The sequence below is a fragment of the Urtica dioica genome, chromosome 12, assembly GCF_054948205.1.
Source record: "Urtica dioica subsp. dioica isolate 48M chromosome 12, U.dioica_male_clone48M_v1_H2, whole genome shotgun sequence".
Taxonomy (NCBI): domain Eukaryota; kingdom Viridiplantae; phylum Streptophyta; class Magnoliopsida; order Rosales; family Urticaceae; genus Urtica; species Urtica dioica.
In genome coordinates this window covers 15,877,620-15,904,145 of record NC_142767.1, presented here as the reverse complement: position 1 = coordinate 15,904,145, position 26,526 = coordinate 15,877,620, and the positions used below count along the sequence as shown (strand labels likewise).

Here is a 26,526-nt window from a genome sequence, read left to right as displayed (position 1 = left end):
ACACACAAGGTATTAGCGACGACTTTGTCGTCGCTAGTTCACGCGGGAAATTTACCCGCGCTAATTAGCGACGAAAAAGTCGTCGCTAATTATCTGTTTCAAAATGAAAAAAAACTTCTCGTCACAACATTTAGGGACGACATTATCGTCGCTAATATCGTCGGTAAATATTTAGCGACGATTAAATCGTCGCTAAATATATTTAGGCACGGACATTTAACGACGAATATCAGGTTATTACCGACGAAAAAAATCGTCGGTAATTGTTGTAATTGTTGTAGCGTTTGTAGCTTGTGAATAAGTTAGAAACAATGTATTGACGATGAGCTAACAAGTCACATTGTTTCATCCAAAAGAGTCAAGACTCAATTTGGACACTGGCCAGTTCATTTATTCACATTCCAAGGAACAAAGCATGAGGTGATATACATTGCATTTCAGCAATCTTGTACATGAATTCCATATCTATGAGAACTTCACAAAGTTACTCATGACATTCTCACAACTTAGTACTTCACCAATAGGCCCTGTTCAGAATCACATAGTGAGTCCGAACTCTGACTTTCTCAAATGAGAATACGTAAGCTGTGAAATGGCATGTCTCGTTTCAGGATTAAGGTAAGCACGATGCAATTCATACGTAGTGACTTTGTGACATAAGAGGTTAAATGGTTTGTTCTTATCTTGTCTCTAGAAGTCACTGGTCAATTCAGTACCTTCGGAAGATACCTAGAAGAACTATAGAGTCTCCAACTCTCAATGCCCAGACATCATAGATTCTCCTAACAATCATACTGAGGTCAATAGTCATTTGACCCTTAGATTGCGAATATATCTTTTTAAGCAAACTACGAAGAGTTTGTTCATGCAAATCTACATTTGTCTCTTCGTAAGTTGTTAGGTTTGTTTATGGATTAAAGACTAATGTTTTATCATAAAGCTTCAAACACACAAAGAGGAATGAATGAACGTTTCAACTTTTTTATTAATGAATAAGCAATTACAAGCAACATTCTTCATGAGACTTTATTACATCAAATGTACAATATAAAGACTACAACTCTTCTTGTGGGCACCATTGACAACATATTTTACACGCGATAAGTTTTGACTGGCTGAAACGTTGGTTAATTAATAGTTGTTTTTATGATTTATGTTATACAAGGGTATTTTCGATATTTTCTAATCATTTATTTTTATAAATAACTAGATTATAAAATTTACCAATCGTTAGTTACATCTTTAAAATCGTGTTTGAAATTGGTTATGTTGTTAGATTACCATTAATTCAATATAGCGGGGTAAAAGTACCACTATTGAAATTTTGGCCAATACTAGTTGCACTGACGGTTTTTGAAATCCACATACAGTTTTGAAGGTTATCATTGAGTACGTTGTCGACGTTGGTACTCAAATTTTGTCGGAAAATCAACGTAAATTGTTAAAAAACTTATTTTGAAATTAGTTCACTAGTAAGGAACTGTATTTGAAATCTTGTTAAAGTCGCTACTAAATTGTCTCCCACTACCTGCGGTAGATGTAGTAGTGGCAACCTATTGCCCCTACAACTTTTAGTGTCGCATTCACATTATTAAATTACAGTGTTTGGCGGTAAAAGATCAATGATTTGAAAAATAATATTCAAAATGAAAAAAAAAAATTGTTACTGATTACTTAAAACACATGTATTAAATATGGATAAAAACGTACAAATAGAAAAAAAAAGAAAAAAAGAAATTGACATATAAAACTTAAAGAACAATATAATACATATATAAAAATATAATATATAGTTAATAATATATGTATATATAAACTTACTAACAATATGATATATATATATATATATATATATATAAATAATATAATATATAATCACTACTACAAATTGTGGATTTTGCAACACTTAAAAACTGTTGTGAAATGATTCTACAACACTTATGTATCGTTGTGTAATTCAATATTTTACAACGGTTAGTTAAGCGTTGTAAAAACTTTTACAACGGTCCTAAACTGTTGTAAAATTCCTAAATTTTTTCACTTCCTCGCCGCAGCGATGTATAACTCCTGCCGCGGCGAGATCTTCTACGACAAAATCAATATGCGTTGTAGAAGATCTCACTGTATTGAGAAGTACCCCTTGCCGCGGCGAGACTGTAGTGTACCGTTGTAAAAGGTCACGACTCTATCTCGCTGCGGAGAAAAGAACTCTTGGGCGCGGCGAGATTGTATAACGGTACAATGTACCGTTGTACAAGGTCATGACTCTATTTCGCCGCAGCGAGATTGTACAATGGTACATTGTGCCGTTGTAGAAAGTTTAGACTGTCTATTTTTTTATAACATGATATAATAACCGTTGTAAAAGCACTCATATTTCACAACAGTTCAAAATAACCGTTGTAAAATATCTATTTTTCACAATACTTAATTTAAGTGTTATGAAAAGTCCATTGTGTAATCCACAATTTGTAGCAATGAATTAATAATGTATCTTTGTATATATATTTTTAAAATATGTATATATAGATGGGCAGATATAATATATATATTATATTATTAATAATATATAATAGCAGTTATTAATATATATGTATATGCGGTTATCTACGTATAAATAATTTCAATTAGTAATATATATGTATATGGTTATCTACGTATATATAATTTCAATTAGTAATATATATGTAAATAACTACCTACGTAAATATGATTTTCGATTTATAATATATATATATATATATATATATAAATAATTAACTACGTATATATAATTTTAGTTTATAATATATATAATTAGCAACATATATCTATTTGATGCATGTAAATACATATAATATAAGACAACATATATGTATTGTTACAGTACCCATATAGCTTAGATAAAAATAGCATAGATGAAATAAATAAACAAATAAATGAATAAAAGATTCTCATGAGATAATAATCTAAATAACAACTTTTTTGTGATATTAGAATTAATATATTTTAAGATAATCTTATTACCTAATTAAGTAATCACATTCTTGGTAATCTTTTTTAGCATTAATTCATATAAAAAATAATAATCCAAAGATTTTCAGAAATTTGATAAACGCATTACCCCCAATTACACACATCCTAATGAGATTATAAAAAATGTGATTATATTCGATTATCTCCTACTACCAAGACACTTTATCTTATGGAGGTGGTGATAGTTGACCCCAAACTCGCCACTAAGTAACTTTAATTGGCGACTAGAATGGATTAGCCCGTGAAAAAATATCGCCGCTAAAGGTAGTATATGTTGTAGTGAAAGCTCATATAGGTAACTGATTAAATCGTTAGGATGCAGACCCAAAGATATGAACGTATGAACACAACAAATGTTTACAAAATTTTCATCAATTAATCTTAAATTCTCAATTTGAAACCAACACGTATTTCGTAAAATAAAATCATACATCGATCTGCAACAACCGGTATTTTGGGTAAACTATAAAAAGACTGCAACCTAATCAGCAAAGTAATGATAGCAACAACAAAAAAATGATTTTTAAAGTTTCTCCTGCGTAGCTTCAACGACACTTGCTTTTAACTCAACGCAGCTCTAAACATCCACAATTTCATAAAATTTTCATTTTATCGCCCAAAAGTACCGCAATTGCAAAAGTAGAGAAAGCATTTTATTTTTGAGATTTGTAAACAACTAACCTACTTATAGAGGGGACTTTTAAATTATAGCCAAAATATTCATTTATTTAGGGAAATAGTCCATATTTCTCATACTTCCAAAATTGCCCTTGGTTTCATAAAACTTCGTTCTTATTTCATAAAATTGCCCTTTGAATCATGGAATCGTTCACCAAATCGGAGACATGTATTTTTCTTTTTCGAATGGTAAATAATATTTACTATCGAAAGATCGGACTGTAAATATTATTTACCATTAAAATTATCATGCGATTTGCAACCAGGATATTCGACGACTCATTTGGAATAAATGTTTAGGATCGTCAATTTCGTCAATGTTCTTCTATTGTTCTTATATTATCTGTTTGTCTAGGTTAGTCATTTAATCCTTCTTAGTTTCTGGTTGTCTATTGTAGGTGTTTAGGTTCTTTGGTTTCATAAAACTTCGTTCTTATTTATTTGTTAATTCCAAATTTTTTCCAGTTATTCATCATCAGATTTGAATCATGGAATCGTTCGCCAAATTGGAGACAAGTATTTTGGTTTTTCGAATGGTAAATAATATTTACTACTAATGGTCGGACTGTAAATATTATTTACCATTAAAGTTTCAGAGTTTCAGTTATGGTGTTCTATGGGTTAATTGAATTGGAAATAATATTTACCATATTTTATGGTTAATCTAACAGAGAATTGATCGGAGATGCGGGCTAGAGTTTCGATTATGGTGTTCTACGGGTAAATCGAATTGGAAATAATATTTACTTACCATTTTTTCCAAGTCTGAGAATGGATATGTCTTCGTCGGCTTCGGAAGTGGCGAAATCAGAAAATTGGTGGCGGAAAAGGAGGTCGGAGACAATAACGGAGGATTGAAGGATTCGAAATCTAGGGAGAGTTCGGAGGCAATATTGTATGATTGAAGGATTCGGAGTCGGAGGCGAAAATTTTGGTGTGTATTTGATGATGGGTAAGATAGGAATATAATATTGTTTGGTAGTGGAATTGGCTAGTTACCTGATTTAAGTGATAGTTGGGTTAGATTTTAAAGGGAGGTGACTAATTTGGGCTAGATACCTAGCCGGCCCTTTATTTTTTCTTGATTCTCAATTTATTATTATTATTATTTTCTTTTATGTATTCTTTTGAAGTTTTAGGTTTTTATAGCGCTTTATTATTTATTTATTTTTTTGCTAACTAAGTCATCGATTAGATGCACCCGATAATGCTTACTTGGTGCATATAGTTTTGTTTTTAATGTTAATTTTTTAAATTTGATAATTGTGTAAGCTCTTTGAAAATATTAATACCGATATCGATATCGAACTTTTGATTTTATGGATATATCGATTACCGACTGGTATATCGATTAGTATCTTATAAAAATATATATACTGACTACAGGGCCGGCCCTAATGGTAGGCCACTTAAGCAAAGGCTTAAGGCCCCAAATTTTTTGTGAAAAAAGTTTTAAAAAAAGGCCTCATGCCTCGAATTTTTTATAAAATAAACTATGTGAAATTTGTTGTCATTAGCCCATTTTACACTTCTTGTTAGGGGAATAACCTAAGTTTCATTTAATTAAGGAAATAGCCCATTTTTTCTTAGCAGACAATTATACCCTTCGCGAATCAGTTAATTAATTAACAGACTAAATTGAGTTACGCTAATTAATTAACTAAATGTTTGGATTGGAAATTCACAAAAAATTTACAAAAATCAGAACTTAAGTTAATTCATATTCAAAGCATTCAAATTTCTATTCAAAGCATTCAATTAATTAACCTAATTCCTATTTCAGTCAGTTAGTCAATTAACTTTACTCACAAAAAAAAAATCAGAACCTAAGCTAATTCTTAATTCAACCAATCAGTTAATTAATTATTCTAACTCAATTCAGTTAGTTAATTAATTAACTGATTCGCGAATTAGCACTGATTCAACAAAATAGCTCAACAATTCAACAAACCGATCGATCGATGGTAGATAGAGCCGTAACGGACTCAACAGCCCATGGGTGGGAGATCAGAGGCGACTTTCTCGATATTGCCGTTCCGGAAAGACGGGTACCGAAAATCACGAACCCAAAGACATTTTCTCTTTTTTTTTCTTTTAATTTAAGAAGACAATGTTAAAAATTGTTGTTAAAAAAGTCATAATATTACTTTTGAATTTTATATTTATTTATTTTTGTAAGGCCTCATTTTAATGTTTCGCTTAAGGCCTCAACAATCATTGGGCCGGCCCTGACTGACTACTGATGATATATTGCTTATCGACGGCTATACCGACTAATATATTATAACAAAATATAATTACAAATATGTTGTTTATTTATTTTTTAAAATCAACGTTTGGAAGATGAAGATATCTACGTGGGTATATTTTTCTTAACGTATATAATATATATTAACATGTCTAATAAATATACATAGATATATAGATTTTTATGTATATATATATATATATATATATAAACATTTATATATAAAGTAAAAAAAATAAAGAATCGTATCACAATGAAAATCGTACATAAATATGCACAAAGTATTTCGATCACTTATGTATGTGCACGAAAAAAAAAGATTGTATGAAAACTTGAATGTAGTTGTGCATGTGATAGTAATTTTAAATATAGTTCACGACCATTATAAAAGTGAAATTTATTTTACTAAAAATTAGAAAAAAGAAATATCGATAGTGTATCGGTATTTAGTGGGTTATAGTAGTTTTTGTACCGAACATTTCCATTTTCTGATATATCGATGATATACAGAGATATATGGTCGATATTTTAAACCATGAAGAGACTTTCATTTTTCACTTTTAATTTTTAAATCGGAATTCATTTGTAACTTATTATGTAGCGGGAAAATTGACAAGGCACATAAACGACAATTATTTAAAGAGCGGGTATTTTATAGATGTCGTTTGTTAGTATCATTCACAAGACAGTTTCATATGAGGGTTTTTTTTTTCCAGGGAATTCGTATGACGTTTGTTGAAGAACTCAATTGATCATTGACAAAAGTATTATTTATATAATTATTAATGTTAGTAGAATAGAGATTCAAAATAACTCCATAAACTACTATAAACTCTTAGAGAGACAATGAAAGAAAGATTGACAATCTTTAGATCATTATACATATTTAGAATAATATAATATAATATTGTAACTTCATACAGGCTGGTCCCAGGCTTAAGCTATTTAAACAATGATCTAAGGTCCGAATTTTTTTGTCAAAAAAAGCCCTCAAATTTTAGGGAACAATTCCTCAATTATTTTGAAAAAATAAACTATTATACCTAATTTTATTTTAATATATGTTTAAAAATCTTGCCAAAAACAACATAATAATAATTTGAGCCGACCTGCCCCCCATATTATTATTAATGCATCCAAATAGTTCTGTTTTTTACGTTAGTTTTTTAAAATTTGATAGTGTATGCACTATGCTCTTTGAAAATAAAGATGGCAAAGACTTTTATTTTAACATTTGTTTTTTTAATCAGAATTCATGATCATAACTTATTGAGTAGAGGGAAAATCGACAAATACTGTAAAACGACGAGACAAAGAAACGACAATCAATCAAAGAGCAGGTATTTTACAGATGTCGTTTGTTAGTATCATTGACAAGACACTTCACATTAGGTTTGTTGAAGACCTCAATTGAATCATTGACAAAAGTATTATTTATACAGTTATCAGTGCAACATAAACTACCGTAATATTTTTTTAGAGATAATGAAAGACTGATAATCTTTAGATCATTATATATTTTTTTTAGAATAAATATAATATTGTAAAAATGGCATTTGATTGTCTTTATTTTTGGAATGATTAAGTTTCTTTACGCTTTTCATTTTTTTTCCCCTAATAATGCTCTAGATTTATGCAACAATACACTAAAAAAAAGACAATAATTTGCAAATAGGGATTATTCCGACCTTTTCCAATAGTTTTGGGCAAAAATCTAATAAATCTAATTTAATCCAAAAATATGACTTGTCTTTTTACACAATTACGGTTTTATACTTTTATTTTTTTCTCATTGGATTCTCTATTTCTCTTTTAGCTGCTCCACCATTTTTTCTTCTTCTCTGTGATCTTTGAAAACAACAGCACTTCACGCAAAATCAAAAGGGGAAGAACAGTTGGCGAAGAAGAGGCTGTATTCGTTGGGGTGGGTGACGGGGAAGGATTGGCTGAAGGACGTGACCAGCGGCGGAGACAGCTCGCGGAGGACGTATTGGGAGTCGAGGACGCACGATCTCGGGTTCTGCTGGATCTCCATCGCCACCTGGAGGGACTCCACCTTTGAGTGTCTTTATTTTTGTAATGATAAGTTTCTTTACCCTTTTCATTTTTTTTTTCCCCTAATAATGCTCTAGATTTATGCAACAATACACTAAAAAAGACAATAATTTGCAAATATACTTGAAATAAGGTATGAATCACCTACCGCTAATAAGTAATAACAGAGGGAACCGTGTCGAAATCCCTAATATATTCTTTTATTAAACAACAATTAAATAAATAAATAAATAAAAAAGTCAAATGGCCTAGCCTAAGTGACAAGACTAGGTGACCTTCTACAGCAGGGTAGTGGTTTAAGCATAAGATCAAAAGATAATTTCTATTTTGATTTGGGCCGCATTTTGAGAAGATCAAAAGATATTTTTTATACAAATTTTTAGGATAAATTTCGTAACTCTCTCAAAATAGATATTTAAATATACCACGTTTAAAATCATTCTTGGAATACCTCAAAAGCTAACATGGGTATAAAAATGCTATATGTAAACCTAAAATGAGAAATTGCCTCATTTATCACCAATTTCATAATATTTTCTCACTTTCCACCAAAAGATTAATTAGGCCCAAAATGCCACCATTGATGTCAATAATATTGACATCTATTTTTGCCCTTCACTATTAGATGTCAACATTGTTGACATAGAGCATTTGACATTTTGGCCAAATTAGTCTTTTGGTGTAAAGTTATAAAATGTTATGAAATTGATGGTAAATGAGGTAATTTCTCACCTAAAATCTACTTTGTTTTGCGAATATAAGCGTCCGTCGCCGAGAGTTTGAAAATGAAGTCATTTTTAGGCACAACTGAAGACTATAAGTAAATACATAATAAATAAAAAAGAAAAATTAGTCGAACTAAACCACCTGAAACGTTGAAATTGTAATCTAGCCAATGTTTCGTCCAAATTTTCACTCTAGCCAAAAAATAATGACGTGTCTTAATTATATAAGATGTTAATTACTATAATATCCTCTACTAGAATTTGCTTACAAAACTTGTAGCCGACATTTGGTCAACCAAAATTTTCGAAGTTAACACACGTGTATATATTTAGAATTTAAAAAAAAAATCAATATTTGGCAAAGTTTGTTATTGAGCGTTTTCTTATTTCTTTCTAATTTTTTGTTAATCTCCGCTGTTTTGTTAATTTATGTTAATTATGGTAAATTTACATATGTGCAGGTAGAGGTCGATGGTGTTAATTGATATTTCTTTCATTTCCTTTAATACGGTGTTATTCACAAGCCGATCAAATTTTCAATACGAATTTTCGAAGTTAATACACATGTATATATTTCGAATTTTTAAAAAAATTCTATATTTGACAAAGTTGGTTATTGAGCGTTTATTTCTTTCTAATTTTTTGTTAATCTCCTCTGCTTTGTTAATTTCAGTTAATTTCCGTTTATTTTACGCACGATAAACTTCGGTTGGCTGAAACGTTGGTTAGTATTTGGTTTCTATGATTTATGTTACATAAGGGTATTTTCGATATTTTCTAACCGTTTATTTATGTAAATGGCTAAATTACAAAATTTACCAAACGTTGGCTACATCCTTAAAACCATGTTTGAAATTGGCTACGTTGTTAGATTACCCAATAAAAAATGCACACATGGAACAATAAAAGAATGACAAACATGGTAATTTATGAAGAAGAAAAAAATATTTTAAATTAAGTTACGATGTCAACAGCTAATTAATCCATTTTATTTTAATGATAATGTCTATGTGAGTGGTGATGTACCCACATGGTATACAAAAAGGAGCTGTCCACTTGAGGCTTCTGAATGAAATTATGTCTCAATTTTCCTTTTAAAAAAACCGTAATTTCTAGACTAACTCTTAAGAGACTAAGAGTATTCTATCCAGTGATCTGTTTCAAAAACGTCTATTTTAAAAATATATTAAAACTTTTAAGTAGGGTTTTTAAGTCTTGAAAAATTGGTAGTTTTTTAAAATTATTCTTTAGACGAACTTATGTTAAGTCGGTCTTGTCCCTATCCCTATGAATCGTAACAAGTGTTCAATCTTAAAGTTTAAAGGTTTTATTTCTTGTAAATATCTGCTGCAAATGAAGACGTACTATTGTATTATTGTATAATATAAGAATGTTTTGTAAAGGTACAGCATGGGAGAAAAGGAACTAAAAATAAAAATAAAAATTTGTCACAGTAAGAACTCAAATGGTTGAGAAATATATCCGTGAGAGATTAACGGACAACTTGTGAAGAAGAGCTTGAACTTAGAGCTAAAGACTTATCGGGTCAACGAATAGCATGATTAGTTTAATTTATATCTAGTTAATTGCGGTCAATCTAATATCCATTTCAACCTGATAAGAAGAGTCATTTGGTATCGTTCATTTTATGTTGTTGCTCATTAGTGGTGGAGGTAATTCAGTTCGTTATTATACGTGAAATCTTACTAGGGTTATTATATAAATTATAATTAAGCTCGTAACTTACCGTTTAGATTAATGAGAGATATTATTCATTTTATTTTGCTTTTTTAAAAAATCTCTCTCTCTCTCTCTCTCTCTCTCTCTCTCTCTCTCTCTCTCTCTCTCTCTCTCTCTCTCTCTCTTTCTCTCGCTCAGTTCACGTGAAGCTCGAATGTAATGCAGCACGATTTATAAACTATAGCACGGGAAACAAAAAAAAAAATCCAATAATTAAGATAATACTTTAATAACAACAACCCAATAATAATAACAACACAACAAATTAACACTAAATATCACGAGCTGACATAGCTGTGCATGCATGCATGACGTAACTGCACGCTGGACAAATATTCGTAATGAAAACCGAAAATTACATCACAAATCACAACACAATACTTCAACACTTCAACTGAGAAAATATAGAATCAAGGCTTCACATCTTCTTGTACGGTGTGAAAGGTGAGACCTGAACCGTTGACTTTGTCCTCGACCATCTTAGTAATCGATTGAGCAAGGGAAGGGGTGAGATGATTGACCCAATCTCCAACCTCTCCTTTCCGAAAATAGCTCTTGTTCTCGAAATTAAGCGAGAACTTTCCGATTTTGTTGACCTCCAATTCCTTGAGCGTTCCCAAGCTGCAGAGCGCGACGATGTCCTCCACGGCCCCTCGGCTCTCTTCCTCCGGAGAGAATGGAAGCCCTACAAACTCCGCGATCCTCTTCACCTGCACCGCCGCGTCTCTCTTCATCTCCTCGTACCGGAGGAACAACACCTTTCAGATATGACGGCAATGAAGAGAGTTGAAACTTTAGATGATAGAGTCACGACTTGAAATAGTTTTTTTTTTTTTTTTTTTTTTTTTTTAATGAAGTTGAAATTTATAAATTAGGCATGTTTGAGAACATTTTTCTTTTATAAAATGACAAGCCCAGGCTGGCGTTTAATAATGTTAAGACGTATAATCTGCCGGCGTTTTCATATTCATCAATTTTTTCTAGAGAGAAAAAAAAAAGGATTCACATCTACCTTTCTTCTTTTTTGAAAAAAAAAATGATACAAAGTTTATGTCCACGCGCGCGAGGAAAATCAATTCACTTTTTTCGTATTTGTTTAATAATATAGTTGGCTATCTTTGTGCTAGCGACAAACTCCCTTGTTCTTTTTATTCATAGTATTTCTAAACAAGTTTAGCAAGCAAGCCACGTTAATTAATACTTTAGATATTTTGTTAGAGTATGGTGATCCGAATTTGTTTAGTCAGGTCTGAAAAGTCGATAGTGCAACAAATCGAAATTTTACATGTTGAGGGATCCAAATTTTTTTTCCTTTTTGTTTTATCATTTTCATCGTAATTGGCGTTTATGCCCGTGAAAATTCTACGTATCCTTATATATATATATATATATATATATATATATATATATATATATATATATATATATATATATATATATATAAAAGAAACTATATCAAATAGTCGAAACGACTACCATCGATTATAATTATAGCCCAGTAATTCAAATATCAAGGATTAACTCGTACCTTTTTTGGATTCTCCACGCTAGCCTTCCAAAACCCTAGCACATGGGCCCAATAGGGCCCGAACCCTGTCTCTCCTCTACAAAACTTGTCGTTGACGTAGCCTTCCATAGTCCACCCAGAGTTGCTCTTGGCAAAGTGCCACGACGACACGACTACGTCACGGGGGTCTCGACACACGTAGATGACCCGACTTTTCGAGTCGTTGCTCCTAATGCATGCAGGCAGGGACAAATACGGCACGTGCGTAGCCAAGAGCCTCGGGTCCGGGTCCGGGTTCGGATCCGGATCCGGACACTTGGCTCCGGCGTAGAGGACGAACTCAGCAAAGGGCACGAGCTCGTGGGGATTCTTGGAGAGGAGAGGGGTCTCGGAAGGGGTGTAGCGTTCACGGTTGACGATGGAAAAGGTTAGGGCTTTGAGCCACGTGGTGCCGGATTTCGGGTACGCTGCGACGAGGATGTCTTGGTCTTGGGCTTTGAAATGGGCTTGGAAAGCGACGACGTTTGGGAGGACCGCCGAGGGGTACCAAAAGTCTTGGTATAAGGTGAGAGTCGAGTTTGGGCCAACCAAGAAGCCTCTTGTTTTAGGGAGTTGGGAAATGATATCGTCGTTGTTATTTATGTCCTTATTTTCTGGTAGCTTCGTGTTCTTGTTGGTGATATGATCATCACTACTGTCTAAGCTGCTCGGTAATGGTAATGGTAATGGCTGTGGTGGTGGTGAGGGCTCTGTGAGACTCATCATGGCTAGTTATTTTTATTTTAGTGAGGTGTGTTGATCATGGGATTGCATGTGAATAAGAACGTCAATTTATATATACACGCACACATATTTAGCTGGAGGATACTCATGAGAGTTTTATTATTATATTATATATGATATCGAGCTAGATTCTTCTCTCTTTCTTTTTTCTTTTTATTTGTTAATAATAATTAATGTCGCGTTGATTGAATTATGAAAAGTACGTTCTTTCCATTTTAATGATGTTTTATATGTTAAATATTGAAAGGAAAAGAAAAGTGTTCGCAAAACACTTGAGGTCTAAAAGATCTAAACCTTGCTATATGATGAATTGTTATAATTATTTTAAGACTAAAGATATACCAAGTAAACTGCATAGTACTAACTGGAAATATGTTAGAACTAAATAAATAATAAGAAAAAAAAATTTCCAGCAAATAGTTCTAAGCTTGCCCATAAAATAGCATTTTGAGCAAAATAGAAACATCTTTTCGTATTCTAGTATTTCAATAAAATATTTTTTTTAACAAATTATATCGCCTAATTAGAAACTTAAGACCTATTTTTCAACTTAGCTAACTTAATTTTATACAAACGACTAATTAAATTATTATTTCATCATATAAAAACCTAAATTTAATTTTAAGCAATTTGGATATTAAAGTAATATTAAGTTTTAATTAAACTTTTTTAAAATTATAGCCAACCTTTTTCTGTTTGTTAGTATGATTTAGTTGTCTAGATTAGATTTAATTATAAATTTATAAATTTTTACATTTTTTCTAATGACTAAAATAGCAGAAAATCAATAATACTTTCAGAATAACTTTGTATTAGTTATTACAATTCACAATATGGTTTTAGACTATATGTTTAACAACTTATACTGGTTACCAGGTTATAACTTATGAGTTAACAATTAATGATGATAACATAATTTTAATGCAGAATATCAAATCAACACATAAGTTGGTGACTCAGCTTGGTGATAACATTTGTTAGCTTAGGGTGGAAATTAATTTACTACATCAACAAGAAAAGTATACTCCAAGAATCCCTCTTGAGTTATTGCTTTCCTTAAATTATCCGTAGCGAATTTACAACTATAAGATCTTCTTAAGTTTGAGATCATCTCATTTCCAATAATCCTTTCTCTCGTAGAGCCACGCAATTCTCATGAACAGTATACACCATAACAACCTTTTGCATATATGAACACCAAAATTGAAGATCGCAAAAACTTGTAGAAGACGAAAGATCTCAAAGAATTATAAGTATATACAGGTCGGCTTATTAACTCATTTGTGATTAACTGTATTTAAGCCTAGAAAGTATAAACCACAATAACAAGGAATCACAATTAAATCGCACAAGATTCGAAAATCATATCTGATCACATCTTTGAAAGAATTTGAACCTATTTACTAGACTGTTTTTAAGAAACACGGTATAGAACTTGAAATTCAAAGAGGTCAATGACGATTAAGATAAGTACAAAAACAAGCATTAAACCAATACCATATTTTACCGAAATACAAAATAAGTCACAAGCTAAGCTCGTGAAATCAAAATGTCACACATTTATACCATCGACAGTGTTAAATAACTTGGTGATCAAGAATTATGAACGCAACAAACAAAAATCAAAGACCATAAATAATTTTGTCGATGTGTTGTTATATATATATATATATATATATATATATATATATGTATATATATATATATGTATATATTGTTTTATGACCCGAGTGGGAGGAAAAGTGAGTTCATGAGTGCTTGCTTTTACAGATAGTCACGCCAATGAACAGAAGGCATAAGCAACTTGAAATGTATATATCTCATTCGCCACAACTTTTCAAAAGTTATTTACCACGCCAAACAGCAATCATAATATTCATATACATTTCCTATTTTGACTTCTCATGAGCACGTATACATAAATGGTGGGACCCACTTTCCCAATTTCATTCAAGTGTTAACGCCACTACGAAGTTTAATGAACATATCTGGACCGCAGGTACAGCAAAACAAAGAAAGAACCAAAATTATGAAGAGAAATCGGATAATGATGATTCTAGTTGAATAATACTATCTTGTCACTTCCAAATAACTTCGGTCTTGAATTTATGAAAGTACGGTCATACATGTTTGATTAAATTTTACGGACTCGTAATCTCGTCTAATTTTATAAAAATAAAATAAATAAATAAAAAAAAAGATATAACACGACACCCATGCATATATATGTACATGGATAAACATGTACATACACCACAAGTCTGCGAATTATTTAAATGTAACCTCACGTGAGAAAGAGGTTTTGCCACCTTGACTAAACTATATAGTGGGGTAAATTTAGATTTTCCCTCCATTTTAACTCAACAGGTAATATTGATTAAGATTTTCCACCAACTATATGAATATGATGCATCATGATTATGTACCGTTTCATGAAGACATTCAATGCCCTCAATACTTAATGCGGATCCAGATTTTTCTCCAGTGGAGCTTTAGTTCAGTGTGGCCCGGTACTTTTTTTTCTTTAAAAGTTTTTCTCCCCATTTTGCAAGCACACACACACACTTTACTTAGTTTTAGCATTTCTCGCTTGTTTGATTTTCAATTCTATTTGAACAATATTCAATTTTGAAATTGTATGAGATTTGTCTTTTCGCTATTGTCATCGTATTTACAAAACATGTTCATGGTTTGTTCTTCATTTTTTTTTTCCAGATATTTGTTGGCATTGTATGTGTGTGTGTGTGTATATATATATATATATATAAATAAGTTTATCATAACATTTTTTGTTTTTGTTTTACGTGATGAATTCAATATTTTTTTTTTGGGATTTGTGTTTTTTCAATTTTGTTGTTTTACATCCATATATATCTTTTTATATTCTTTGCGCTCTTCTTCGTGCATTTTATCATATTTTTTTTTTAAATATGGACAGTATCATGAAAGTTTTTACGAGGAAAACCGTGATTATAATTTTATTGACATAAAAAAAAATTAAATTAGATAAAGAAGATAGTACGAGGTATAGATTACACAAAGAAAATTATTGAAAATTAGGAAAATAGCAAATTTAAACGTTTGCATTGCTAAATAGCCAACGTTTAGTAAATCTTAGGTAAATAGTCACTTTCAGACGTAAATATTATGTAAATAGTCGACGTTTGTATATATGAAAATAACTATTTATATAAGATTTACGTCTGAAAGTGGTTATATACTTAAAATTTATCAAACATTGGTTATTTAGCAATGTCAAACGTTTAAATTGACTATTTTCCTTATAAACCCTAGTAAAATTATGATATCTATACCCTTTGCTATCTTCTCAATAAAACGACGATACTCTAAAGCAATGTATAAAATACAAGGTAAGACATTACCGTACTTACTCAATACATCTACCCATTATTTCTCTCCCGATAGACGTGTTTAGCTTCGATGTTCTTTAGAACCTTTTTTTTTATGAAATTCCATCTGCTACCTATCAACCATGGAGGCTGAATAATACAGCTTAAAGCATCCATCATGATCTTGCTGTCACTCTCAAGAACTTTAATGTTCGACCAGAACATAGATGAAGAATGAAAACTCCAAATTAAACTTTTAATTTCAGCATCTAAACCAGAATTCACCATAACAGGCCCAGCGTAGCAAACAATGCATTCCAATTTTCATGTTGTACATAAAACTACGAGGAACTAGGAGTTATTCTGTTTAACACAAAATCTTTATGTTGTACATAAAACTATATACGAAGTAACTCAAAAGGAGCTAGCACAGTTGGTAAAGCACTCCACCTCTCTAAATGGAAAAATGGTTTCAAGTCACGGCAAAACCAATTTTTTAAAAAAGAATAATAAATCAAATGAACTTGGCAATTTCGGACTTTATTACATTTTTTGCAACATATTTAGACAAACCTTAACTCTAAAAGTACAAGAAAAATATTTCCGGCGTCGCTGAAAGTCAATAAAAGTGTTGCTATAGGTCTTCAGCGACGACTTTAGTGATGTCTTATTGCGTCGCTGTTTCTTCGGCACTGATAATCCAAATATCAACACTGACGAAATTTAGTGTAACTATGTGAGACTGACATAGGAAAAAAGTAGTTATAACTTATAAGGTTCGGCATATGAGAAAATTCCTAAATAGAGGCATCTTCTAAGTTTTAAAAATAATAAAAAAAAAAAAACCTTTTGTTATGTGGAGATTATTGAAGATACTTCATTTTTTTTCTTCTAAGAATACCTTACTTTACAGTGTGTTCTCCTGCTTAATTTTTGTTTCAAATAATTTTACCATATCCGAAAATTAGGTCAAGAGACATGATAGGTGTGTTTCGTACGCGTTAAACTCTTATTTTTCAACTTGAATTTAGCAAGTTCTCGGATATTTTTGATGGTTTTAGAGTATTTATGATGATTTACCGTTTTAAAAAAGTAAAGGACCTTCTATACGCTCATTTCCCGACAAAACAAAGTAATCGGGAGTCGAAGCGGGTCAAAACAGAGCAAAGAAAGTGGTGAATTTTTTTGGAACTGCGCGCCGCGAGGTTTCAAAGTCTCCGAGCAATACGTGCGTTCCGCGCAGACGTCGAAAACGCTACTGCGCGACGCGAGCCCCTCTTCGTGCGCCGCGTCGTTCGAGCAAATTGTCTTCGTTCATCTCCGAGCATCAGGCGTGGAACTCGAGTCCTCAAATTCTTCGAAGCGCGCCGCGACGATTCTACTTCCGTTGTGCACCTTCTTCCGCGCGCCGCGAGACCTTGTCAGACAGAATCGGAAATTAACGAATTTTAAATCGTTTTGAGCCATTTGATCAATTTTAATGACCCAGATTACTCCAAGAATCAGCAAAAAACCTATATAATCAACTCTTGTAACCTTGCACTATACTTTTGCTTTTATTTTAAATTTCCTTATTGTGTTTGGGAGAGATAGAGATTTTTAAGAGCCGTTCGTCCTCGTCTACGCTACTATTCTCCTATTCTCTTTAAATCTTCTTTTTATTTATGATAATTACTATGGTTTTGTTTTCATTAAATTCTCGTTTTTTTCTTCTTATTTGTTTCCCCGCTACGCCATGAACTAATCCCCCTTAAGGGCTATGGTGTAGCGAGTCTTGAACATGGTTATGGATTCAATTTCACAATTTTGAAGTATTTATTCATTCTATATTGTTTTGCTTAATTCAATATTGTTCTTAATGCTTGAATGTGATTAGCTATCTTGAATTTTATATTGACTTGATGTTTGAGAAAGATTAGGTTGATTGTGCACGTGAATTGAATTACTATAACACATTCCTAGGCACGCCTTGTTACTGAGTCGTTTAAGCGTTCTTGTGTTTAATGCACGCCTTGTTATGAAAAATTGAGATCGAGAGATAAAATTTTGCATATGCTAGGGTTATTAGATGCTCGAGAGAGATGTAGTGATATTATTATTGTGAACGCGACTAGCAAAGTATGAATGTTTAAATCGTGCGTTATTTATGTGAATCCAAAGCATTACATATATAGACTAGTGAAGCCATGGTCCTTTCCTTCGCATAACCGTAGAATCACCGTTTAATAGCTTTGTTTTTGTTTTTGTCGAAAATTGGTGACAACCTTTTCCTCATCTTTTGAGTTCAATTCTTTCTAGTTGATTTAATTATTAATTAAGCTTAGTCCTCGTGGGTTCGATATCCTTACTTACTAATCTATATTACTTAGGCGACATATGCACTTGAGTGTGCGAAAATATCGCAACACTAAGCTATTAAAAGTTTGTGAATTGCTAAAAAACTTAACTTTTCGTAAATTATAAGTAAATAGTCATTTGGATAAGGTGTCATCGTTTGGACAATTCGAACATTTCGTATACACCACTTTCTGTATTCAGTAGACTTGGGCATTTACATAAATTTGCACATTATATATAAAAAAAAAATAAATAAAAAATAAAAAAAGGCATCGCTCTTTACTTAGAATTAAGGAAAAAAAATGGTTTTATAGAGGAAACAAAAGAACTAAACTTTATTGATGTCACATAACAAATATATACGAGACAACATACATACACACATATATATTATATATAGAAACAAATATCATATATTATAAAGAGCGAAAAACACAACATGGATGATGAAACCGGAGCAACGAACGTAATGGACGATGAAACGATAACATAATTAATTAATACCGACACTTTTAACCTCTGGCCGGGTTCACAACTCCAAGTGGTTAAGCATGCGGTTCATTTCCAAGTCCCTCTTCTGATCCGACACTTTGAACCTCTGAGTTCACAATTTCGAGTGAATCGAGCATGCGGTTCATTTCCAAGTCCCTCTTCCGATCCAGCACTTTGAACCTCTGAGTTCACATTTTCAAGCAGTTGGGCTTGCGGATCTAAGATATCATCCGATTCTAGAAGCTTCCTAGTAGTAGCCGTAGTTGTAGAGAGAGACGAGGAAGCCACAATAAGAAGAGTTACCATAAGAGAAATCTTTAATGAACCCATTATTTTTCCTTTTAATTTGCTCGTATGTATATGTATATATGTATATGTATATATGTATATGTTTGTGTGTATGCAGACTTAGGGAATGTCTATGTGTATATATACACTCATTAACATCAAATCAATATCCTTACATCACTCACGCTTGCTTCCTTGGATGATCTTATTATTCAACTTTCTTTATTTAAAAAAAAAAAAACTCAAATATGAACCAAAGATCTTCTCAACTGTATGTTACTTTCTTATTTGATTTTATTATCTCCTATGACCCTTAGTTTTTGCACACAACGACATCAATCTATACAATCAATTTTCGTTCAGTGTTTGCGTGTATACTTATTCGGGCTTCAAATATTAGCAAAAGATCACTCATCTAATATTTTGTTAGTAACATAGCGTGGGTTAACAATTCACCTAAACAATTCTTAAAGTTGTGGGGTTCCATGTAAAATCAAGTATCGATGTGGGACTATCCTTGATACAACAACCGAGAATGGGCTCCGCTTTGATATCATCTTAAATTTGTGGGGTTCCATCTAAAACCAGGCTTGGTAATTAGAGGAGTAACCCACGAGCCTTATAAAGAGCACAGGATCGTAATACCCAGTCGATGTGAGACTATCCTTGATAACAATGTTAAATTTAAATTTTAATAATAACCATACCTGTTTTTAGCTCGTTGTACTTGTGCCATGAAATCCATGTATATGAACAAGAGTATTATCGCAAAATTAAGACGCAATAAAGATGAGATTAAAAAAAAACTGTTTTACCAGCTCCCATTAATTTAATTTAGCCTAATTTTTAAGTAAAGCTTGAATTCAAAATTTGTATTCTCCACTCCAGTTAGCCCTGGTTATCAAAGTTCCTATAACTGGTACTGGTCATTTCGCCCACATAAACTCGTTCCAGCAAAATTTACTACACTATATCTGACAATGAAGTTCATTATTATTAACTTTTTATTATTACTATTATTACTAACTTTATATATTTTGATTACACACTAGTTTTTGACTTCATCATTTAATAAAATAAAAATATAAATAAATAAAACATCAAAGCAATCCACAAGAAATCTTAGGAACAAACTTGTATAGCCAACAAAGCATTCGAAGTTCAACCAAGGTTAAACACAATATATTCCAGTCCAGACATCTTCAATGGATCAATTATTATTGGTTACAGACTTATTATAAATAGCTGCAATAAGAATGTAAATAAATAAATAAATGTGACGATGAGTTATCTAGTTGTGAAGGTGGGAACGGTAAATATCGTGGGGCGAGAGGGAGGGAGTGATAGGGGAGAACCTGATGGAGAAAGAATAAGGGATGGGAGGGACGATATAGTCTTTGTGGACGCACGGAGACCAACTGTCGTCCCCGCCCACTCCCATGTGCTTGTGATCAAGATGAACCTGTTTCATCACCACAAAAAACAATACCCGTCAACTTTTAATTTATTTTATTATATATTCCGATGCGTTTAATATTCAAGTTCCTATGCAAATTGCTCGAATTTTTTTAACAATCCAGTCGGTAATTATACATTTGTCGTGGTAAATTATTTTTTTCTGAAATATTATTGCAAAAACTATACGGCGTGAAAATGAATGAATGTTTTGGCTACATTTATTATTACTGTTATTATTTTGGAAGAGAACTTTGGCTACATATCTAACTTTCTCAAATTTTGGTAGAAATCTACAAAGTATGAACTTATTGCAGCTCATGCAAAGTATAACGTGATAAGTAAATTACTTCAAGTACAAGAAACCTGGCATTTTACTTGGAAATTATTTTTAACAGATTTAACTACGTGACAGATTAGGTTCTGAACAAATACTCGTATACTTTTTGTTAAAATTAGCAGCTCTTGACCTTCTATTCTCTGGTGGTAAATAATTATTTCCTAAAGTTAACAAGCTATCATTTCTACCTCTAGAACATACTTATTTGTAGTAAAAAAAAATATATAAAAATAAAATAAAAAATCTGAAGCCTACATAGCAAATTTCCAACAAAATCTTAAGAAATTATTTATCCGCTAGAAATCCCTAAACCCTATTTTTCGCTAGAAAACCGCTTCATGTTTCGCCCTATTTGATTAATTAAAAATAAACAGCATTGCACCAGGAAAAAAAAAATTATAATGATTATAAAAATTACCTCGATGTTGTCTCCTTTAACGAGATCTTCATTGTGAGTCGCACGCTCAAGCTCGGCCGTAGAGTAGTAACTCGCACTCATCTGCATGGGCGGAGAGCTTCCGTAAACCGAAGCACAGAGCCCAAACCCGTCCGGGTTCCGAAACGCGGCCCATCTCACGTCGGCCCGGCCCGCGCATTCCACCGGAAAGATGTAAGGCACGTGCATCTCGGCCACGCTCTCCTCGTACACCCCGACGTGGGCCCCGGCTTTCCTGTCCGGGTAACACTCGAACGGGCCTCGCCCGTACCACTCGACCCGCCCCACCGACCCTTCCAGACCCAGCTCAACCCCCACACGGGGCAGGGGAGGGAGCCCGGGCCCCGGCGCCACCTGGCACTCCACGATCACGTCCCCGGAGGCGCTTATCCTGTACGCCACCTCGGTCTTGATGACGGGGTCGCTGTCATCGTGTTTGGTTTCTTCCGGGATGCTGAGAAAATTGACGGACAGTTTCACGAGACTGTCGGTCACGACGCTCCGCACGGATGATTCTTCGGTGACGTGGCGAAGGGCGTTGAGTTTTGAGGCCTTCCATTGGGAGAGGTAGCTTTTGGATTCTCCTCCATTGTCGTTGTCAGTCGGAGCTCGCCAGAAACACGGGATCACGCCTTTGTTCATCACCGGAACTCCCTCGACCTATCGATTGGAGAAATTCGATTTTTTAACGTATAAAAAAAAGGAAAAGTTGAGAGATTGTCAGGATCTAAGGTATATAGGATTTATAATAAAAATTAGATAATTGGTAGTTGAACATAAAATAGCTAAAATAGTATAAGTCTGAACTAAGAGCTACTATGATGATAGAAGAAAGGTATGTTGGTTGTAATAGATTTCTGGGAAAAGGAAGACATTCTTTTTCGCCAAAGAGCGGAGAACCTCTCGAAAATCTGGAAACTATCTTTGGATTCCGTTTATCCTTTTTTTTTTGTTAGTAAAAATGAGTGACAAGAAGAACACAAATACCTTCCAGCTCTCGATTGTACCACTTCGAGTATTGAATATAATCTCCCAAGAGCCATCCTTGCTTATCTTAATTTTGTCCCCAAGAGTTTCAGTAACAAGAGTACCACCATTAGCCTTGATCTCCTGAAAAAAAAAAAAAATTAAAAAAAATCAATGAATACACATAAGCAACAAAAAAGTAGGGAGTCCCTATAAAGAGTGAGTAGTTACATGTGGGACAAAGTCTCTTTTCGAAGGCAATTGCAGTTGCGAAGAAGCAACGACGTGACCGGACTCGGCCCAGATCGTCGAATTCACAAGCTTAACAGTTATCGTGACGAAGAACTCCACCGCGGACGATTTCTCCCATAGTTCATACCACGGGCACGACGAAAACTCGACGTCGTAGCAATTCTGAGGTTCGATCACAGGAAGAGATAACCCTCCGGACCCTATCTCGTGCCCTTCTCCAAGAGCACTCCACGTGAATTCCAAATCTCGCGTCGTTCCAAAAAAATAAGCGTTTCTTATCTGAAAGAGAGAGAAAAAAATTCAGAAGATGTGCTGAAAAAGATGGGAAAGTGAAAGTACCTTCAGTCTTTGGTCGTGAAACGAGGCCTTGATCGGTTGATACACATACTTGACCTCTGAAAAGTAACAAGACTGTAAATTGCTTCTTGTAATAAGGTGTCGTAGCACGATTAGTGTCGAGCGTACCGTTCATTGCAGGGTGTGGCGTTCGATCGGGCCACACGAGTCCGTTCAGACAGAAGTTCAAGTCGTTGGGAACGTCCCCGAAATCACCTCCATAAGCCCAGTGCTTTCCTTTTTCTGTTTCCTTCAGAAGCCCCTTTTTTTAAGAGGAAAAAACTTTATTACCGTTATGTCTATAACATCTTGAGAGGATAAGAGAATCAGAAAAGTCCCTAACCTGATCAACCCATTCCCAGATAAAGCCTCCTTGAAGGCCAAAAGTGCTGTCAATCGCTTCCCAATATTTATGTATGTTACCATTGCTGTTTCCCATTGCATGAGAATACCTGTCATTTCATCAAAAACTAATCGCTCAGCACAATGAAGGAGATCACACCTCATGAGAAATTAACATCAAATCTCATACTCGCATAATATCAGGGGACGTGTTTCATCTGGATCATTTGCGATTCTCACCATGTCCCAAACACGCATGTACATGGGACAAACAATGTCTGTCGATGAGGTCCTCGACCCGCCTCCTTCATAGTGTACCAGCCGAGACGGGTCTTTCCCTCGGATCCAACCTAACACAAAATAATAATAAAATTCAGTTTTGCATTTTTTTTATCACGGTTTTAAATGGGACAGAGAAACTGAGTAGAACCGGCTGAGGCCGAATGGTTGGGTCCGTAGCCAGCCTCGTTCCCGAGAGACCAAATGATGATAGAAGCGTGATTCTTGTCTCTCTCGACCATTCCTATCACGCGGTCGAGCATCGCACTAGCCCAACTCGGCTCAGAAGTCGGATGCTTAAACCGAGCCGAATGGTCGAACCCGTGAGTCTCGATATTGGCTTCATCGATCATGTAAACCCCAAAGAGATCGCAGAGCTCGTACCATCTCGGATGCTGCGGGTAATGGCTGTTCCTCACCGCATTTATGTTGTTTTGCTTCATTAGAACCAAGTCCTGATTTTTGCACAGTGAGTCAAGTAAAACTGCGAGAGCAAAAGCTATTGAGTATAAGATTGATGATGACCTTGATCATGCAAGACTCGACGTTGGTCTTTCCTAAGCGGGGATGGTGTTCGTGTCTGTTCACACCTCGTATCACGATTGGACGGCCGTTCACGAGCATCTGTTTCGTAGCCTTCGACACCTGACGAAAACCCACCATGCACGATTCGCAGTCGATTACGTTCCCCGAGGAGTCTTTGAGGACGATCACGAGAGCATACAAGTTTGGCTAAAACATGAATCAAGAACAACAGACTAGTGAGCTCACGTGAACTTATCATCGAAGATGTAAACCGTGAGACGAGATTCCTTACTTTCTCTGCGGACCAAAGTCGCGGGGCATCCAGTTTTGCTCCAAGAGTGAAACCGTGAAATCCCAAACGGTTAATGGTCGAGATTTTGTGGTTCATGGTAGCCACATTGGACGAGGTTAGATCGATGTTCGAGTCACTCTTATACCAATTATGGGTGTCGTAAAGTGAAGCTTCTATGGTATATCTCGAAAGAACATCGTCTTTCGGTGTTTCTCGAGAGTTATCTATCGCCACTTCGACCTTGTAAAATCATTTTTACAAAAGAACAGAATTAGAATGACTATAAGAGGCGTAATTGCAAGAACAGATTCCAATCGGTCCTCAATAAAAGTATTGTCACGATGGTCATGATAAGGAAATACATAAAATTTATGATATCGAGAGATAAATAGACATAAATGCTTACCTCAATGTCTGCATGAAGAAAGTCCATAGTCAGGTCTGATTTGAAAAAGTAGTCCGATATGAATACCTTCACACAAATGGTTTTCGATTACTAAAGAAACTCTCTCTTAAACTAGCTAAGAAGTACCGCAATAAAATATCAAGTAGTCATTTTTCTTAAATGTAAAAAAAAAAAAAAAAAAAAAAAAAAAAAAAAAAAAAACCCTTGAATATTCCAAAGCAACAATGGTTAACACAGTGATTTCAACATAAAAAATTTGAGACGAACCGGCGGCTTGGATAGAAGAAGCACGTCGCGGTGGATCCCCGAAAGCCACCAATGGTCTTGATCTTCGAGATAAGTCCCATCGCTCCATCGGTACACTTGAACAGCGAGAATGTTCTTGCTCTCCGAGCCAAACGGATGGCAATGATCTGTGATTTCAAATTCAGCCGGAAGTCTACTGTCCTGGCTGCTCATCCACAAATTCACAAGACTCACCTCATACAAGAAAGTCAAACATATCGCAAAATTGTTTTACAAGTTGTCAAGTTCATAACCTTCACCTATATCCCACAAGAACCCCGTTTATCCACGCGAAGAAAGCAGAGTCCACGGCTTCAAAGTGTAAGAATATCCTGCGGCCTAGTCGAATTTTCAGTCATGTCACTGACAAGACTTTCACATCGAAACAACGAAATGGAAACTGGGATCCGGTCATTACCGTGCCACTGTTGGGGAATATAGAAGTCTGTCCTGTAACACCCGGTCGGGTTTTCGTGGGGAACGTGAGGCGGGTCAAGAAGGAACGGGTATATTTGATTCGTGTATATCGGTCTATCAAAACCGTGCATCTGCCAATTCGAAGGAACTGTTTCATTAGATAGAGAGAAATGAGTCAATCAAAGTCTATAATAAAAAAAATTAATCATTCCGAAATCGAAAGCAAAAAACCAGATCAGGTCGTTGCTCACCGGGCAAAGCATCCCATTCGGAATCACGAAACGCAACGTCGTAAAAGCTCTTCGGGACTTTCTCGGGGCATGAAGCCAAGTGAAACTTCCAATATCCCGAGAGAGACTTCACGAAAGGCAAATCCTTCGCCCAGAGAGCTGCGCTGTCGAGCGCTCCGCGAACGGCGTCGTCGTTCCAAACAGCCGAGTTTCCCGCCAAAAAACTCACTTTGTTCCGTTCGTACCAGTATTTCAGAGACCCTAATATACAATCGTAGAGGATTACTAGACCAATTTTGTTGTCCGATCATCAAATTAATTACTGTATTAAAAACGCAACCAAACGGTGAATCTGAGAAACAGTAGACCTAATAAATATGTAGTTTCGATTGCATTGAGCGGAAAGAAATTAATAATAAGAAAAGAAAATTTGTAATTGTTAAGTATACCTTGAAGAGATTCGTGGCAACGCAAAGGGATGTGAGGGTCTCTCTTGTTCCATTTGATGAAGGACTGGTCTTCCCACACTTTGTATCCATTGTTTCCACTTTCTGGTGGAAGAACTATGTGACCACTCATCATCGCTGAGCGACTCATTGGAATTTACTGAACCAGAGAATAGAGAACACAAACTAAAATTTGCTGAGAGAGAGAGAGAGAGTTGGTGTCAAGTGGAATATCCTTTATAAGTTAATAACAACTCAACGTGCTGCTTATTCGGATCTTTTTTAAACTGCGAGATTTGAT

At 34.3% G+C, this 26,526-nt stretch overlaps 2 protein-coding genes across 3 annotated transcripts; both read right to left on the bottom strand.

Annotated features, from left to right (window-relative positions):
- Positions 1-10,692: 10,692 nt before the first annotated feature.
- Positions 10,693-12,819, bottom strand: LOC149379559 (cytosolic sulfotransferase 1-like). Its single transcript, XM_089603451.1, has 2 exons — positions 11,990-12,819; positions 10,693-11,219 (listed from the first exon to the last, which is right to left on the bottom strand). Exons 1-2 carry the CDS (start codon positions 12,731-12,733, stop codon positions 10,872-10,874), a joined length of 1,092 nt encoding a protein of 363 aa, XP_089459577.1. The 5' UTR covers positions 12,734-12,819; the 3' UTR covers positions 10,693-10,871.
- Positions 12,820-20,325: 7,506 nt separating this feature from the next.
- On the bottom strand, positions 20,326-26,464 carry LOC149379558 (glycoside hydrolase family 2 protein). 2 transcript variants are annotated; one of them, XM_089603015.1, is made up of 17 exons: positions 26,229-26,464; positions 25,801-26,040; positions 25,551-25,697; positions 25,393-25,471; positions 25,115-25,298; positions 24,848-24,913; positions 24,442-24,681; positions 24,150-24,356; positions 23,776-24,079; positions 23,536-23,695; positions 23,347-23,455; positions 23,133-23,265; positions 23,007-23,062; positions 22,647-22,946; positions 22,437-22,559; positions 21,432-22,109; positions 20,326-20,680 (listed from the first exon to the last, which is right to left on the bottom strand). In XM_089603015.1, exons 1-17 carry the CDS (start codon positions 26,374-26,376, stop codon positions 20,510-20,512), a joined length of 3,345 nt encoding a protein of 1,114 aa, XP_089459141.1. In that variant the 5' UTR covers positions 26,377-26,464; the 3' UTR covers positions 20,326-20,509. The 2 variants fall into 2 exon arrangements, with proteins under 2 accessions (XP_089459141.1, XP_089459142.1); XM_089603016.1 differs by lacking the exon at positions 26,229-26,464 and having other exon boundaries at positions 25,551-25,680; positions 25,801-25,933.
- Positions 26,465-26,526: the final 62 nt, after the last annotated feature.

Coding starts and splice junctions, on each gene's coding strand:
- LOC149379559 (XM_089603451.1), bottom strand. CDS start 12,733: ATGATGAGTCTCACAGAGCCCTCACCACCACCACAGCCATTACCATTA. Junction 11,220..11,989: donor GCGTGGAGAATCCAAAAAAG/GTACGAGTTAAT, acceptor CATATCTGAAAG/GTGTTGTTCCTCCGGTACGA.
- LOC149379558 (XM_089603015.1), bottom strand. CDS start 26,376: ATGAGTCGCTCAGCGATGATGAGTGGTCACATAGTTCTTCCACCAGAA. Junction 24,914..25,114: donor TTCTTCTATCCAAGCCGCCG/GTTCGTCTCAAA, acceptor ATTTGTGTGAAG/GTATTCATATCGGACTACTT. Junction 24,080..24,149: donor TCGAGTCTTGCATGATCAAG/GTCATCATCAAT, acceptor TGCAAAAATCAG/GACTTGGTTCTAATGAAGCA.